The following is a 16,813-nucleotide window of genomic DNA, read 5'->3' on the forward strand; positions in this document are numbered from 1 at the left end:
TTTGCTAAGAACTTTTCATCAATATCATATCTTGATTCACATCCAATATGATATAACTGACAAACAGGTTGATCCATTGCTCGACATTCGTATCACATTCGTATATAATTTTTTAAAAGGAACTTATTTTCATGTCTGTATTTAATTATTAAAATAAGTTCCTTTTAAAAAATTATAAAAACAAAATGATCAGTTTAAAATTTATCCTAATTCTGAAAAATTCTTTTCGTGATTTTTTAATTATCTAATGTAGTTGATGCAACTTCCTGGTTGCAACACACTACAGCTATTAAATAATTAATTATAACAATTCCCAACTTCTTGTGAAATAGATTTTCTATAACTTGAATTTTTTGAATGTTTAGACATTCTTCCTGATGAACCAACTGATGGTGAAACATTATGTTGAAGATAAAAGATAGATAAGTGTTTTTACTAATTTATATATATATATATATATATATATATATATATATATATATATATATATATATATATATATACATATATATATATCAGGGGCGGTTCTTGGGTATGGCATATTAGACAGCCGCCTAAGGAGAAATTTACTATTAAGATGTATTTTACTTTACATTTCAAAATTCCATTGAACATTTTTTATTATTTACGGATACAGAGTTGCTGATGAGTAACTTAACTACGACAAGCGCAGGAGTGTTACAAACTATGATTAGGCATAATGGCTTTTTCTACTAACTAAGGAAAGTTAAATAATGCCTACACTAGTATAGAACTAAGTAGCCAATCCGCCTTTATCTGATCTGGATCTAGGTATAAAAAGTCTGAAAATTAATTGTGCAACTTAAAAAAAATTGATAAGCAAGCCAATAAATTACATAAAGATTTTGCAATTAGCATTGTAAATTTCTTTAAGTGCTTTATTTATATTGCCTTACATTTTATACGATGTACGAATGTACGTACGAATCGTACGATGTACGATTTTAACAATGTACGAATGGCTTTAGAGTGAAACGATGTAGTTTTTATTAAATGAAATTTGCAAGAAGTTATCTTAATAAGTAAATTCTTTTTTTTTTTGTATAAACAAAACCTGCATCTTAAGCAAAATTTCTGTTCAGAACCATACCTCAAAAGCTTGAAATTTGATAAACTTGTACCCATTCAGAAAGTTATAACCATATATAATGCATTATTTACTTAATGCAATAAAACAACAAATTATCTTCAGTGAAGATAATTTGTTGTTTTAAGAGCTTGCAGAAAATAACCAATAATTTTTTTTCTCTTTTTGCTATAATATAAAAAAATATGATTGACTTGATTGCTGTTGTGATGTTTGTATATGTAAACATATATATATTTTTTATATAGATATATATTTTTATATATTAATAAGAAACAAAAAATATCTTCTAAAAAAGATATATACATCACAACAACAAAATTACAAAACTATGCTAGCAGGGCGGGTGTGGAATCGAAAAAAAAAAGAACAGACTCCAACTCCAATCGTTGAAATTTTCAGAGTACGACTCCGACGTAAAAATTTTGAAAAATTCTTTGAATTCATTAAAAATTACTACGCAATAAGTTTTTATGAAAAGTTTATGAAAAGTTCTTAGAAGGTTTAGCATGAATATAAGGTTAAATGAATATTTTGTACATGCACGTGCAATACCAAGGTGTTTTACTATTGGAGTCGGAGTCGCAAGTTTGTTTAGTGACTCCGACTCTGCTAAAAATGTTGCAACTCCGCAACTCCGACTCCACAGCTCTTGCTAGAGTTAGAGATTTACTACGAAAAGCATGTTTTTATAATACCATAAAAACTTATGCTTGTTTCAGTAAATTGCAAACTGCTTACACACATTTGTAATATTGTGATGTTTGTAAATACAAACATCACAACAACAATATTACAAAAATGTAACTTAAGGCAAAATCAATCAGTTTTATTTTTTGTAGAAAAAGTGTTGCTTATATTATAATTGACATCAAGCAAAATTTATATTTTAAAAAATATATGTTTAACGGGTGATAACTAAAAATCCGGACAAAGTTAAAGTTAATTTTACTTTGTGTTAAAATAAGTATACACAAAAATTAAAACCCATTTATTTAGCTCACATATTACTTTTTTAGAAAAACTTAAAAAGTATTTGAATCAATCATTTAAAAATGAAGGTGAACCAAAAAAACGAAGATGAGCAGCAGAAACCTGTGTATAAGTTTTATTTGGAAAATATAAATCTCAGCAAAACATACACAGTAAAGCATTTTCTTGCTGAAAGTATTCCAAGAACTACCATTTATGCCATAATAAAATGCGCTGAAAACAAATTTGGACATGAAAGAAAGCCTGGAAGTGCTCTTATAGCCAAAAAAATGCCAAAAAGTAAGGTTTCTAAGCTTAAAACCATGTTTGACCATCAAGATGGTATTTCACAGAGGCAAATAGCTCGTAAATTCAGTATTTCGCAAACGTATGTGAATAAAATGTTCAGAAGTCAGTCTGCTATCAAATGTTACAAAAAGCAAAAGATTCCGAAGCGAGATGAGCAAATGATGCTAAGAATTCAAACATGCTGCAGTCGGCTTTACCAAAATTACCGAGATTTTGAATGGATCATTGACAATGAATCGTATTTAACTTTAAATCACAGTTCGATAAATGGAAATGCTAGTTACTACTCCAGTGATACTTTATTGACACCACCGAATGTAAAATAAAGCTAAAAAAAGAAGTTTCCAGAAAAATTAATGGTCTGGATCGCTATTTCGGCCAAAGGTACCTCAAAACCATATTTTCGAGAATCTAGCAATGCTATCACCAGTTTATTTACTTAGAGCATTGTGTTCAAAAGAGACTTATCCCGTTTATAGAAGAGCATCATTTAAATGATAATTTTGTGTTCTGGCCTGATCTTGCATCTGCTCATTATGCCAAAAGCATATTGGAATATTTAAAGGCTAAAAATATTGAAATTGTACCAAAAGATAATCCGTCAAATTTACCCGAATGCCCATTGAAAATTTTTGGTCAATATTGGAAGGTCTTGTGTGTAAGATTAATTAGCAAACAAGAAAACTTTCACAACTTAAAGAAAGAATTAAGTTATTGTTTGACTAAAGTTGATCCTAATAATATCGGAGAAACAGTTAGTCGCACCTAGAGTTTGATTGACCGTGTCAGACGAAATGGAGTGATTGAAAAATTGAATATTATATTGAATAAATTAAATAATTCTCTATAAAATACTTTTTTTACTTTTATAAAACACTAAAAAACGAGGAAGTTATGATCCTTTAAACTTTGTCCGGATTTTTAGTTATCATCCGTTACATATACGTATATGTAAACACATATTTTTTTAAATATAGATTTTGCATGATGCCAATTTTAATACAAGCAACACTTTTTCCACAAAAAATACAACTGATTGAAGTTGCCTAAAGCTTGATGCCTAGCAGTAACTGTCAGTTGTTGCTAGGCATCAGTTGTCAAAAAATATATAATATTTTTTATAAATCAGCCCTATTTAATTTAAATCATACAGCTGATGGTTGGTCACCAAAATTTAGAAGTTTTAAGGACTATCTTAGCACCTTTTAACTTATAAAGTGTTTCAATAATTCGCAGCAAAAAGCTAAACGATTAGCTTTAGATTTACTTATCTACTTAGGAAAAAAATAATAATAATAAAAGAAACAAAATTGTAATGGAATATCAAGTTTTACTTAAGTAAACTAGGAAGTTGGATAACCAAAAAAAAAAATTATTTTTTATAAAATTTTTATACAACTTTTGTATTCTTTTTTTTAGAGTGGTTTTTAGCAACCAAATTTGATACAAGTTGATGAAAAAAAAGATCTTTTATAAAAATTTAACAACAATTGGTATTTTATAACAACTCGTTTTCAACATATTATAACAATTTGGTATGCAATATTTATCAGTCTGTATAATTAAGAAACTAATTTCCTTTGTATGCTAGAACTATGAGAAGTTTTGTTAATTTTTTTTCTTACGTTTATTCGTTTTAACCTCTTTTTGCCTTTAAAATGTTTTTGTTACATTTTACGTTTTTTGCAAAACTTATATAAATAGGAAAATAAGAAAATAAATTGCTATTTATTTATAAAATATATTATTTAATTAATAAATTTGTAATGACGGAATAAACTAAATAAAAGAATAACATTGTGTCTTTATTAAAGGTATCTACAACATTTGATGCATGTCTGAAATTGTTTCTTTTATAATGCCCAATTTCAAACGTTAATACAAATTACTAGAGATAATGAACATAACGATTGCTCTGTTTGAAAAAATGTGTTAAAAAACTTGAAAAAAAAAGTTTTAAATAGGCTCCTAAAAATTTTGTTAAAAATTTCAATAAATTAACAATGCACTAGCCCACAAGTTTTTGGAGCATTGTTAATAACAAAGTTCATCAGGAAATAAACTATCGGGTTTAAATGCACAATTTGGATAATCAAAAAAAATTACAGTGAAAGCAACCAAATATTTTATATTTAAATATAAGGTTTAATGACTTTTTATTTTTTATATGAAAAACTTTTTTTTTTACAAATGAAGAGCAATTAGTTCCCTCGCTTTCCTGGACATTGATAAAAACAGTAGAGTTTAACAAAAACATTTGAAAAACGAATTAAAAGATTTCCCATGTTTCTAGCGGAAATAATAAAGTATTTCCGCTAGAAACATGGGAATTTTCTAGCAGAAATACTTTATTATTTCACAACTTTTTCCAGTTATTTTTAGCAAAGTATTAAGGAAATACTTTGCTAAAAATAACTGGAAAAAGTCGTGAATAAATTGTATATCAAAAAATGTTTTTATTTTCGTTATATTCTTATCTGCTTCTTTCCTCAACTTGTATAAATTTTGGTAGTTGAAAATAACAAACGCCCTAAAAATAGGAAAACAAAAGCAGTAAAATATTTAGGTATATAAATATTCCTTTATATATATATAAACATTTTTATTATGTATAAACATTTTCCTTTTTTTAACATTTTTTTAGCTTTTTTTTATTTAGATTTTCTATTTCGTATAGTCTTTGTTTCCTTTCTTTGATTTATTCTTTTTAGTTTCTTATAGCTTTATTTTGCAGCAATTTCTTAAAAAGCTTACTTGCCGTTAAAAACATGATCAAGTTGTCTAAAAAAATTACTTTAGGCATAGATGAACAAGGCATGCAACTGCACACGCTTCTCAAGAAGGCTTGCTATGTACTTTATTGTTTTTTATTTTTGTGTTTTTGAGTTATGTTCTTTATTGGTTCAGTTATTCATAATGTGTTACCTGCAAGTTAACTTTATTTATTGAAAAAAAAATTCTAAAGAATTGTATGGTTTGTTTGTAAAAGTTTTGTTTGTATTATTTGAATTTATTTTAGATCAAATCTGGTAGCTGCCTGTACGTGGTAAGTAAAAAATTTTCTTTTAATAACATTTAGATGTTTGCATTATCTAAAGGTATAATTTTAAAAAAACTTTATAAAGTTTTGAAAACATTTGCATATTTCCAATTGAAATACATTGAAAATGCTATAGCCCTGGGCCCCACAGTTTCAGAGGCTTTGGTTTATAAAAAAGTATATTTTTAAAAGAAACTCTGAAAAGAAATGTTTTGATTAATGGAAATTTTCATGGAAAGAGGCCTCCCGTTTTATAATAGCCATGGGCCTCAAAAAGCCTTGATCCACTACTGTACATTACCATAATACATTATACTTTATATGTAATCTAGGAATAAAAATGTGCAAGTAAAAGCAGTTTGCTAACTGATGGTGTATTTTTCTGTCATATGCCTTCAATCATTCTGCATAAAAATCATACACATGAATAAGAAGGAACTTTGGCATGGTTTATGTGCTTTAAACAAATACTTTCCATACAGATACTCTTTCAACCTTTATACTGTGGAGGTGGAGCATCAGCGTATACTCTGAATTTAGTTTATACTCAATAAATAGAAATTTTTAAATTTATTCCCGAAACCCTAATTTACAGTACTATTTGTGTTCAGAAGGGGATGGGGTTGTGAGACTGGTTAGGGGGTGTGGGTCTATTATTTACACATAATTTTGCCAAAAGAGATAAATCCTAGATTCGCCCTTGTATGTGTATATATGTATATAAGTATACACACACACACACACACACACACATATATATATATATATATATATATATATATATATATATATATATATATATATATATATATATATATATATATATATATATATGTAAATTATGTTAGTGTATTCTACAGATAGAGTGCTCAATGTTCTTAAAGAACAGAGCAATAATAAATTGGTAAAAACACTTATTTAATTCTTGTTTTCTTCTACACTGTGTTACACCACTAGTAGGTTTATCAGGAAGATTCTTCCTGATGAACTTACTGATGTGTAACAGTGTAGAAGAAAACAAGAATTAGATAAGTGTTTATACTAATTTATATATATATATATATGTATATATATATATATATATATATATATACATATATATATATATACATATATATATATATATATACACATATATATTAAAATTGTCAACCTTTAATTGCAACAAATAAGTAGTTGTGTCCATATGATGGGATTGTTTTGTTGGTTTTGTGAAACTCTTTAACAACTGGTAAATCTTGAGAAAGCAGCTTGTTATACAAACGATGAATTCCAGTAGCATTGATAATTATAGGTGCACGAATTTCAGTCATTTCAGGTTTTTCATCAACTGGTGTTAATGCTTCTAAAGAAGAAGACTTACAAACACGTACGCCAACAGCAACACCGTTTTCAATTATTATTTCATCCACATGGGCATTTACAAAACATTCCCCACCATGCTCATAAATGACCTTAAAAAAAACTTTTAATTAATATAAAATTTATATAAAAAACTTTAATATATATATATATATATATTTCGCCATTTGACAATAATTACAATAACTAAGTAAATAAATAAAAATTTACATAACAGGAGCAAAAAGAAGACAATATAACAAATAGTTGTATTATCACTAAGCTCTGTAAATATCAATTGAATTATCCTCATAACTAGCATGGATTGCTAAACTTGTTTGACAAGTCAGTAGTTTTCAAAGAAAAAATAATGGATTTTATTTTTAGTATGATAATTAAATAATTTTTTGGCTTGGTACCAAGAGTTTTCTTTTTTACTATAATGGAAAAGGGCCAGCCATCAACAAGCAACAAATAACACAACAGCACAAATAAATTAATCTCATCAAAGTGGTACTTTGAAAAATAAAATGTACGTATATCATAATATTTTTCTCTTTCTTCTTTTTGCATCTTAAAAAGATTTAGTTTACATTTAGCACAAATTACACAAGCTTTATCTCCTTCATTGGAACTTCAATAGTAATATTTCAATAAAATATTTACAAATTCTTTAATAAGATAGCTTTGAGTTCTTTCTAGCACTATATCTTATTATTTTTAAAGTCAGACCAACAAACTTCAGCACAATGCATGATAAATATTTGCTGAGCATTATAATACAAGTTTTTTGAGTTTTTTCAGAACAAGTCTAATATTTCCGATATTATATTAGTTCTAGATTTTTTTAGATATCAATATATAATTTCCTTAATCCATATAAGCCTCAAGCAAATTTATGATTCACATAACACCTTCTCTTTAGTTTATTTTACCAAAACAAGAAGATATATATATATATATATATATATATATATATATATATATATATATATATATATATATATATATATATATATATATATATAACCCAAATAAAACAAAACTCAACAAACTAAAATGCTTAGTTAATCACGTTTTTAATTAGGTTCAGAATAATTTTTTATCTTTATTAATGTTTAGAACATTAATAAACATTAATAATCAAAGAACCATTTACTTTTAATGATTGTATAAAAATTCTCGCACTTGATTTAAACTATGAAGTTTTTTTTTTTCAAAAATATCAATTTTCATGTATATGTAAAAAATTAAATAATTATGCATTAAAAAGTCATTTCATTCTTTGTTTTTTAATATTTAAAATATATTAATATATATATTATATAAGTAAAAAATTTATTAATATAATTAGATAAACAATTAAACAACAGCTTATATATAAAAACTTAATAAAAAAATTCATTAGAAGTGTTTTGTTACTTCATTAAAAAGCATTTAAGCGCTTTTTTTAAAAAAATTTTGAAAGAGCCGTGGTCAAAGTGTTAAAGCAAAATGTAATTTGCCTGGTCATATAATGGCGTGCGATCGCATGTCTTCCTATGAAACACTGGATCCCACTCTGCTATTTATATTTAAAAGATTTTTTTCTTTAATTCAGATTTTCTTTAATTCAGCCTCAAGCAAAACTATAATTCACATAACCCCTACTATATCTTATTATTCCACAACAGGAAGATTAAAAGACCAAGAATTTTAAAAAAAACATTTTACATAAAAAATGCTGAGTATTACAAAAAAAAATGCTTGGTATACAAAAATTTTTTCACCAGTAGAGTGATAAGCATAAACAATATGTGCAGATCCGACTCTGCTATTTATATTTAAAGATTTTTTTTTTTTAAATGTTTTACTATTGTTATATTTAATTTAAAGTTAAATTTTTATGACTAATATTAATCTTAAGCAAGTTTAGTTAAGTCTTGGTTTTATAAATCAAATAACCAAAAAAATGGTTTAATATTAATAAACAGTAAATAAGTTGAACATAAATAGATAACAAAATAACAAACTGAATTATGGTTTTTATTAAATAATTCTAAGAAATATTAAAACATTAAAGCTATAAAAAAAACATTTTAATATAAAATAATAAAACTCTTCTAGTATTAATACATATAGACATATATGAGAACGCCGAATATAGTGGCTTAAAAAACTACAATTGAAAACTGAGTTCTAAAAGAAAAATGAAAAAAAAGCATAAGAGTATAATTTAGATAACTTTTTCTTGCAGGTAAATGTAGCTGAAAAATTAATGTTGCAATTTTTGGTTGATGCATACAATAAAAATTTACTTTTGGACAAGCTAAAATACTGACCATTCAATAGTTTTATTTTTCAATAATTAAAAAAAATAATTGAAATAAAAAAAGAACCTTTGCACAAGCATTAGATAACATTTGTGTTGCACCATTAGTGTATGCTGCTCCATTCATATAGTAACATGCAGTAAGAGCATGAGCGATAACAGTGGACTCACGAGGTTGACAAGCATAATCTCCAAGTGGATGGACCAAGACACCTAAAAATAGAAACTAAATAAAATAAAAACAACTTGATTATTATAAATAATATGTTTCAATCACATTTATCAAAATAAAAATGATTGAAAAAGGGAATTAGGTCAAAGTGATTAAAGCCAAAAACTTACTTATGTAATTTGTATCAAGTCAGTCAATCGTGAACTAAATATAAAACTTTCTAGTTCAAAATTTGCAATTTGGATTTGAATCGAAATGAAGCTTAAAATGATTTAAATCAATATCATGAAATTGGGAATAGAAATGACGAATCATATCGAAAAATGAGAAAGGACAAAAGTTTTTAGTAAGAAATTTGTATGATATAATTTAAAAATAGACTTTAAAAAATGGAAAGTGTTTTTGTCAGGGATAATGGTTAAAATAAGGAAAAAAACAAGTGGGGTCAATTTATTGGGTCAATGTCTACTTGGGTCTTATTGGGTCAATAATAGGCCAATGCCTATTGGGTCTTATTATTGGGTCAATGCCTATTGGGTCAATGTCTACTTCTTGGTGATAAGACTAAATAAGTCTGGAGATCATAAGTCGTTGAATTTGACAATTCAGTGGAGAAGTAAAAACAACTTTTTTTAAAAGTATTTTGAAAAGATATTGGATAACACTCCTAACGTTAAGGCTTCAGTTTTTTTGCCTTTCTTGACTAAACTCAATTTCATTATTCGTACAGGCAATCTAAATCTAAAGACCTTGAAAATCTAAATCTAAAGACCTTGAAGTCCCAGTTTACCTGAAGAAACTTAATTTTCTTGAAGTGCACATCTGTATGACCAAGTCTAAAAATGCTTTAATTTTGCCTCACAAACATTTTGTTTTGCATGCCATGCATTAAGCAAGCAGAACACCTTATTATGTCTCTTGTTGTGGATCAATTGCAACTGTTATTGGACTTTTTCAGTGATTGATAAAATTTGAGGTGTGTTTTTTCCTTTAAATATTTTTGAAACAATTTTAACAATTTCAAAACAAATGGTTATTTTTTATAAAATTTTAAACTTTTTTTAAAAATTACTCAAGATTTTTGATTTCATTATAAGTACTAATTTGTCAAAATAATTCTTAAGCTATATATTCTATTTTTTTTCTATTCTTGAATTTTTTGATGAAATTCCATATTTTTGATACAAATTCAAATATATATATATATATATATATATATATATATATATATATATATATATATATATATATATATATATATATATATATATATATATATATATATATATATATATATTGTGTCAAGTAAATTTGTACACCGAGAACTGAATTGAAAGAAAAAACATTGAGATTTTATCAGAGAAAAATATTTTGTTGTGACTGCTCCTTTTTATTTAGTGTTTTTTATTTTTTTTTTTACATGAGATTATAAGGACCAAGATTATTATGATATTAACAAAGTAGTTTATCAAAGTAGATAATCAAAGCTAATAATGTATGTATATATGTATGTATGTATGTATGCATATAAGTATGTATGTATGTATGTATGTATGTATGTATGTATATATATATATATATATATATATATATATATATATATATATATATATATAAATATATATATATATATATACACATATATATATATAAAAACAGCACTCGGAATTAGGGAAAATGAGGTCGCAAATAAATTCACAACCTTAAACTGTTAAGAATCTGCATCAGTTCGGCAAAAAAATTTGACACAAAGGGTTAACCATAAAACTTAGTAAATGAGGTTAGCAATTTTTTGCCCACCTCAAACACTTCACAGTCAGCAGTTAGGTATTATGCCATCGGAATTATGGTCAGCATTAGCCGAATGCGGACCATAATTCCGATGGCTCTCTCTTTCTTTATATATATACATATATAGAGAGATTTTGTTTATTTTTCTCAAGTCTCAATTTAAAAAATGAAAAACAATTGATAAAAGCTACTTATAAATAAAATTTGTTATATTTTATGCCAATTATAAATAATAATTACATTAAAAATGTATTATAACTGTGTAAAAAGTATTTATACAAATATTTTATACTGTGTGCTTAAATTGGCACAAAATTTCAATGATGACATAAAATTGGCTTCAGTATATACATCAGGATACATGAGGATTTTGGTTTAGGAAAGCATTAAATAGATACATTAATTCAGGGTTCCCACTATTAAAACTAAGGCTAAAATTAAGAATTTTAAGGAGATTTAAGGAGATATTTTCCTATTATTTAAGAGATTCGTTCGCAAACGACAATTTTTTGAATATGTTAAGTATATATATATAACTCAATACAAAATCATGATAAGTTTCTGGAGTTGTTAATATATATATATATATATATATATATATATATATATATATATATATATATATATATATATATATATATATATATATATATATATATATATATATATATATCATTGTCGTCAACATATAAGTTCATTTTTTTTTCAAATAAGTTTCTTTTTTTTAACATGTAGCTTCTCTAGTAACTCTTGTTTTTTGCAAGCGGCTGTTTTTAATGCATTAGATTATGATATATTAGCTTTAATGCCATCTAAATACAAAAGAAATCATTAAACAATGACATTACATTTAGTAATATAAACTAAAAAAACATTTATATTCAAGACATAAACCTAAGGCTATAATTTTTTCAGCACGGAATCCAATTTCATCAGATGACTTCTTTAAATTCTCAATTATAGACAATGTCTGTCAAATTTAAGTATTGACAATTTCAATATCTTCTATAACTTTTCTTTTTGCTACCATTTTCACTATTTTTTCTACAGACAGGTCTTTTGACCATTGATCGTAAAAATACTTCTGTTTTGCTTGTTTGCAGTAATATAATTAATCTTTTGTTACTTCAACTTCATGAGCCATGAACCCATGAAATGTGTGGTAATCTTGGATTGAACGTAAAGAGATTATAGTGTCTGGGGACATTTTGTCATCGATCAGACTTTTGTTGCTGCTAAAATCACATTTAACTTAAGCTTGTCCGTGCGATAAAATGAGGACAATTTTGAAAAAGTGCTGTAGATTTGCATACATCTTTAAATCAGCGTATTTCCACAAAAAGTAGTCCAAACAATCCTTATCTTTATCAAAAGTCAAAAATACTTCTTTGTTATCAACAACTACACTCTTACAGAACTTGGAATATTCTTTCTTAGCTAAATCACCAACAGAAGCTCTAATTTTCTTGAAAGTAACAAGCTTCATCAACAGTTTATCACACTTTTCTGTGATATTCAACCATGATGGGGAAATAATACCAGACAGCGAGCAACCAGTGAAGACAAAGGGCTTTTCTCAATAATATAAGTACACATTGAGACAAGAAAATCACATATTTCCTTTTTGAACTTGTCAATTTAAACATCAGTAATCTTTCTCTTACTCTTGAGTTGCTGGAGATAATACTTCAATGAAAAACTAACATCGATCTTGCTGGTTGAAAGCCGGTTTGCGCAATTAAACAAATATATTTTAACAAAGATGTTGTCGTTTTGTCATATAAAAGAAACATCTAATCGAATGAACGTCGCATAAAAGTTGCGTAGTAGTTCTTCAAGTGTCAACACCAGAAAAGGAGTCATCGGTTTATCAGTTTGAAAAGAAACTTGAAGAAAAAAAAAATAGCAACATTGAAAATAAGATTTTGTGATTTTTTCTCAAAATTTTAAAAACAATATGAAAAGAATATCTCAGAATATTTCTATACTTTTGTAATAAAACAAAATATATTACATAAAAAGCAATAAAATTGCATCTGGATCAAATATTACCTATCAAGGAATGTATTTAGACTGCCACTAATTTCTTCAAAAAACTTCAACTTTAAAGGAACTAAAACTTAATTTGTTCGAGCACTTAAATGTTCAAAGTTAGTGTTTTGCCCTGATTTACCAAGTCCAGGTTGCTTACTCTTTGGTAAAGACTTCCAGTAGTCAACAACTAAGACTACTTTTCTCGAAACTTCTATTGCTTTCTTGGCAACACTTTAATTTTCAGATTGTCGAGTGCCACAAAATATGTAAGAAAAATCTGAACTTGTTGCCTCAGCTATTCTTTCATAATCACTTGCTCTTGATGGACTTTAAGGAAATATTTGGTACATTGAAGACATTAACTTCTTTAAATTCTAATCTGTAGCTTTAGCACCAGTTTGTAAGGATCCATTGATAGTATGTAAACCACAGGCAATATCAATGAGTGTACTTAATTCATTATTATGACGTTCTTTGTTGAGCATTTCCAATAACAATTTAATTACATTAGGGCCATCCATAGAAACCTAAAGCTTTTTTCAACATTTAAACCAGTCATACAGGATTTGAACATATTTAGAATATCTGGAGCTGCAGCTTTTCCCATGAACTCTGAAGTATAATATCTTGTACAAACAGTATTCTTCTCTTCATTCCAATAGCGCACATGTAAGTACATTTGACCTTTCTTTACAACTTTATTGTAAGATTTATCAAAAAGATATACAAAGTTATCTAGCAGGTTAAGATCTTTTATCAGAATTTTTTTTAAATAAGGGGCAAGACCATGAATTACAATATAGCCTGATTTTATTCGACCACATGAAAAGTCGCTGGCAATTTTGTTATCTGGAAACATCAAAGCAAATTGTCTAGAACTATTCTCACTTGATCTAAAAGAGTATTTGCTTTGAACAATATTAAAACACCAAACTAGTTCTGCTTTCAAAACTGCTTCCTTATGAAGCATATCTGAAATGATATATTGCTTTGATGAGGTAGGCTTGATGTGGTACTGATTGCAAATTTTCTTCGAACAAAACAACATAACCCTCTTTAGGCAACCGCTATCTGTGGTTTTCTTCTCTTGCATGATATCTTATCATATCTTTCTGAAACCAAGAAGTGTAACTATCATTACTTAATAGGTGTTCACTTGTAAAGAAAACAAAATAAAGTTATTTAAAGTGAAAATTAAATACAAAAAGCCAAAAAAAAACCATTAAAAACTTACTTTAATACTTGGAGGGCTGATATTTGTTATACAGATATACATATATATAAATATATATATATATATATATATATATATATATATATATATATATATATATATATATATATATATACATATATATATATATATATATCAATATATATATATATATATATATATATATATATATATATATATATATATATATATATATATATATATATATATATGTATGTATATATATATATATATATATATATATATATATATATATATATATATATATATATATATATATATATATATATATATATATATATATATATGTATGTATATATATATATATATATATATATATATATATATAAAACAAAAGTATAGGATTTTAACTCATCAAAGAAGTAACTTTATGCTTCTCTATTTATAAGTATAACCCATTTGCTATAATAAAATTTCCTAGATGAAAAAAAAAAGAAAGTAAGGAAAAATTAAGGAGAGCAGTCAAATTTTAACTTTTTTTAAGGTTATTTAAGGACTTTTAAGGAGTTCTTTTTTTCTTAAGGATATTAAAGGTTTTTAAGGAGGAGTGGGAACCCTGTAATTACAGAAAAGTAAAACCTTTTTTTCTTAATATGATTTTCAGAAAAAAGATTTAAAGCATGCATTTCAAAAAACAAAGTGCAGACTATATTTGTATTAAGCTTTATCTTATGAATATTAAAAACTTTTGCAGTAATACGATATAGATATTTATTTAAATATTCACCTTTTATTCGCCTCCATGTGTTTTTCAAACTATTCGATTCTGATGATTTGGGTAATGGTTTTTGTGCAAGTACTTCATCTTCTGTGTATCCATGTTCTAAAATTGCACTTAAACAATAACCTGTAGATAGTTTGCCATACATATAATATTTATTAGTGAGAAATTTAAAAAAAAACTCCAGCCATCTTGGACACATTCTTACAAAAAACATTGGCAAAATTGATGAACGAGCTTTGCTGCAAAAATCAATAAATTTATTTATGCGAATTGGAAGTAGAGGCTCTGAGGGATTTATTTGTTTTGTTAGTTCGGAGACTAGGCGGTTTTTGCCACACAGAAAATTGTAGAAATCATTGTTTGGGCAATCCTTGTCAACATCCTGATCATAAGGAAAAACAACACGATCATATGGGTCACCAAGGTTATTCCACTGGCCATTACCATCCGTAACATACTTCATTATTGCACCCGATCTTGCTGTTTCAAAAGACATATCAACAGCAGTGTAATGGCAACCTGTGTCAAATTCGCATGTGGTATGTCCTTTACCATCAATATTTTGATTAGACCATGAAAAGGTATGAGTACAGCCACCAAGTTTATCATGATGTTCTAACACAACAACTTTCAGGCCTTGTTTACTTAACAAAGAGCCTACTGTTCCACCTCCCATACCAGAACCAATAACGATAGCATCAATGTTTGTAGGGACTTTAGAAGGAATGAATCGCTTTTTGGTATACAAATCCTCATTGTCTGGTGCTTCTCGAATTTTTTTTCTAAGGCTATAACTTGGTGCAAGAAACCAAAAAAATATTACAATAAAGGATGCTAACAAAAAAATTGGTATTACAATTTCAAAAACCATTGTTAGAGATGTATTGTTTCAGTAAGTAGAAGTTAAACTTGCTCAGTTGGAACAGCTAAATAAAAAGTTGTTCACGGATACGTTTAGAACAATGTGCCTAAAGTGCACATAAAAAACGGCGTGTTAGTATAAAGCAACGCTAATGCGTGGAAAAGCACGTTTTATTAACCCTCGTGGTGTTCTTCTACACTTTAAGGATGGGTGTGTTGTGTATAATAATTTAAGTTCGAATGTTTGCAAACGGTTTCATATGAAATTCATTTACTATTGAATAATCATTAAAATACTCATTCATTTTAATGTTACAAGCATTTGAATTTAGAGTGTTTGTGAATAAAATGAATAAATATACTTCAGCTTAATTCATTTCTACATTAAATATGACCTCTTAGACTAGTGCACAACCCTCTAAATTTATAAAAATATTATATAATTACGGGTCTAAGTGATAAGATAACTAAAGATAATTTTCTTTTTGCCCGGTAATGTAAATTTTTTTAATGCATTTTTTTGTTGTAGTTTTTCTTAAAAGGCGAAAATACATATTTTTTAAAAAATCAGCACACAAAAACATGCCAGTAGAATAATTCTGCTAGTTTGTTTTTGATCATGTGATAAAATTAACCAGTTTTTTGTGAGTAATAAGTTTTACTTTTATTCTTCCATCTAACTTTTAAAAATAAATGGCAAAAAAGCATTGACAAATAAAGAACAAGACATATAAAGATGCTTGTTGTAAACAAGCATCAGCATTATAATAAGTATATAAAGTGTTTGCCGAAATCATCATATAAGTCAATAGCGTAAAATTTTCCTAATTTTCTAACAAGACTATCCCTACATATTTAAAAAATAATTTTTCTTTCTTGATGCAATTATTACAGT

General features: G+C 26.6%; 1 protein-coding gene across 1 annotated transcript in view; it reads right to left on the reverse strand.

The window, feature by feature from the left end:
- The window catches only part of LOC100207416 (all-trans-retinol 13,14-reductase), a 26,526-nt gene extending 10,366 nt beyond the window's left edge, over positions 1-16,160 (reverse strand). The window contains exons 1-3 of the mRNA XM_065808015.1: positions 15,061-16,160; positions 9,149-9,294; positions 6,583-6,883 (exon numbers count right to left, since the gene is read on the reverse strand). Of these exons, the coding sequence (XP_065664087.1) occupies positions 6,583-6,883; positions 9,149-9,294; positions 15,061-15,928 (1,315 nt within the window). The 5' untranslated portion in view covers positions 15,929-16,160. The remainder of the gene's footprint in view (positions 1-6,582; positions 6,884-9,148; positions 9,295-15,060) is intronic.
- Positions 16,161-16,813: the final 653 nt, after the last annotated feature.

The sequence above is a fragment of the Hydra vulgaris genome, chromosome 10, assembly GCF_038396675.1.
Source record: "Hydra vulgaris chromosome 10, alternate assembly HydraT2T_AEP".
NCBI lineage: Eukaryota > Metazoa > Cnidaria > Hydrozoa > Anthoathecata > Hydridae > Hydra > Hydra vulgaris.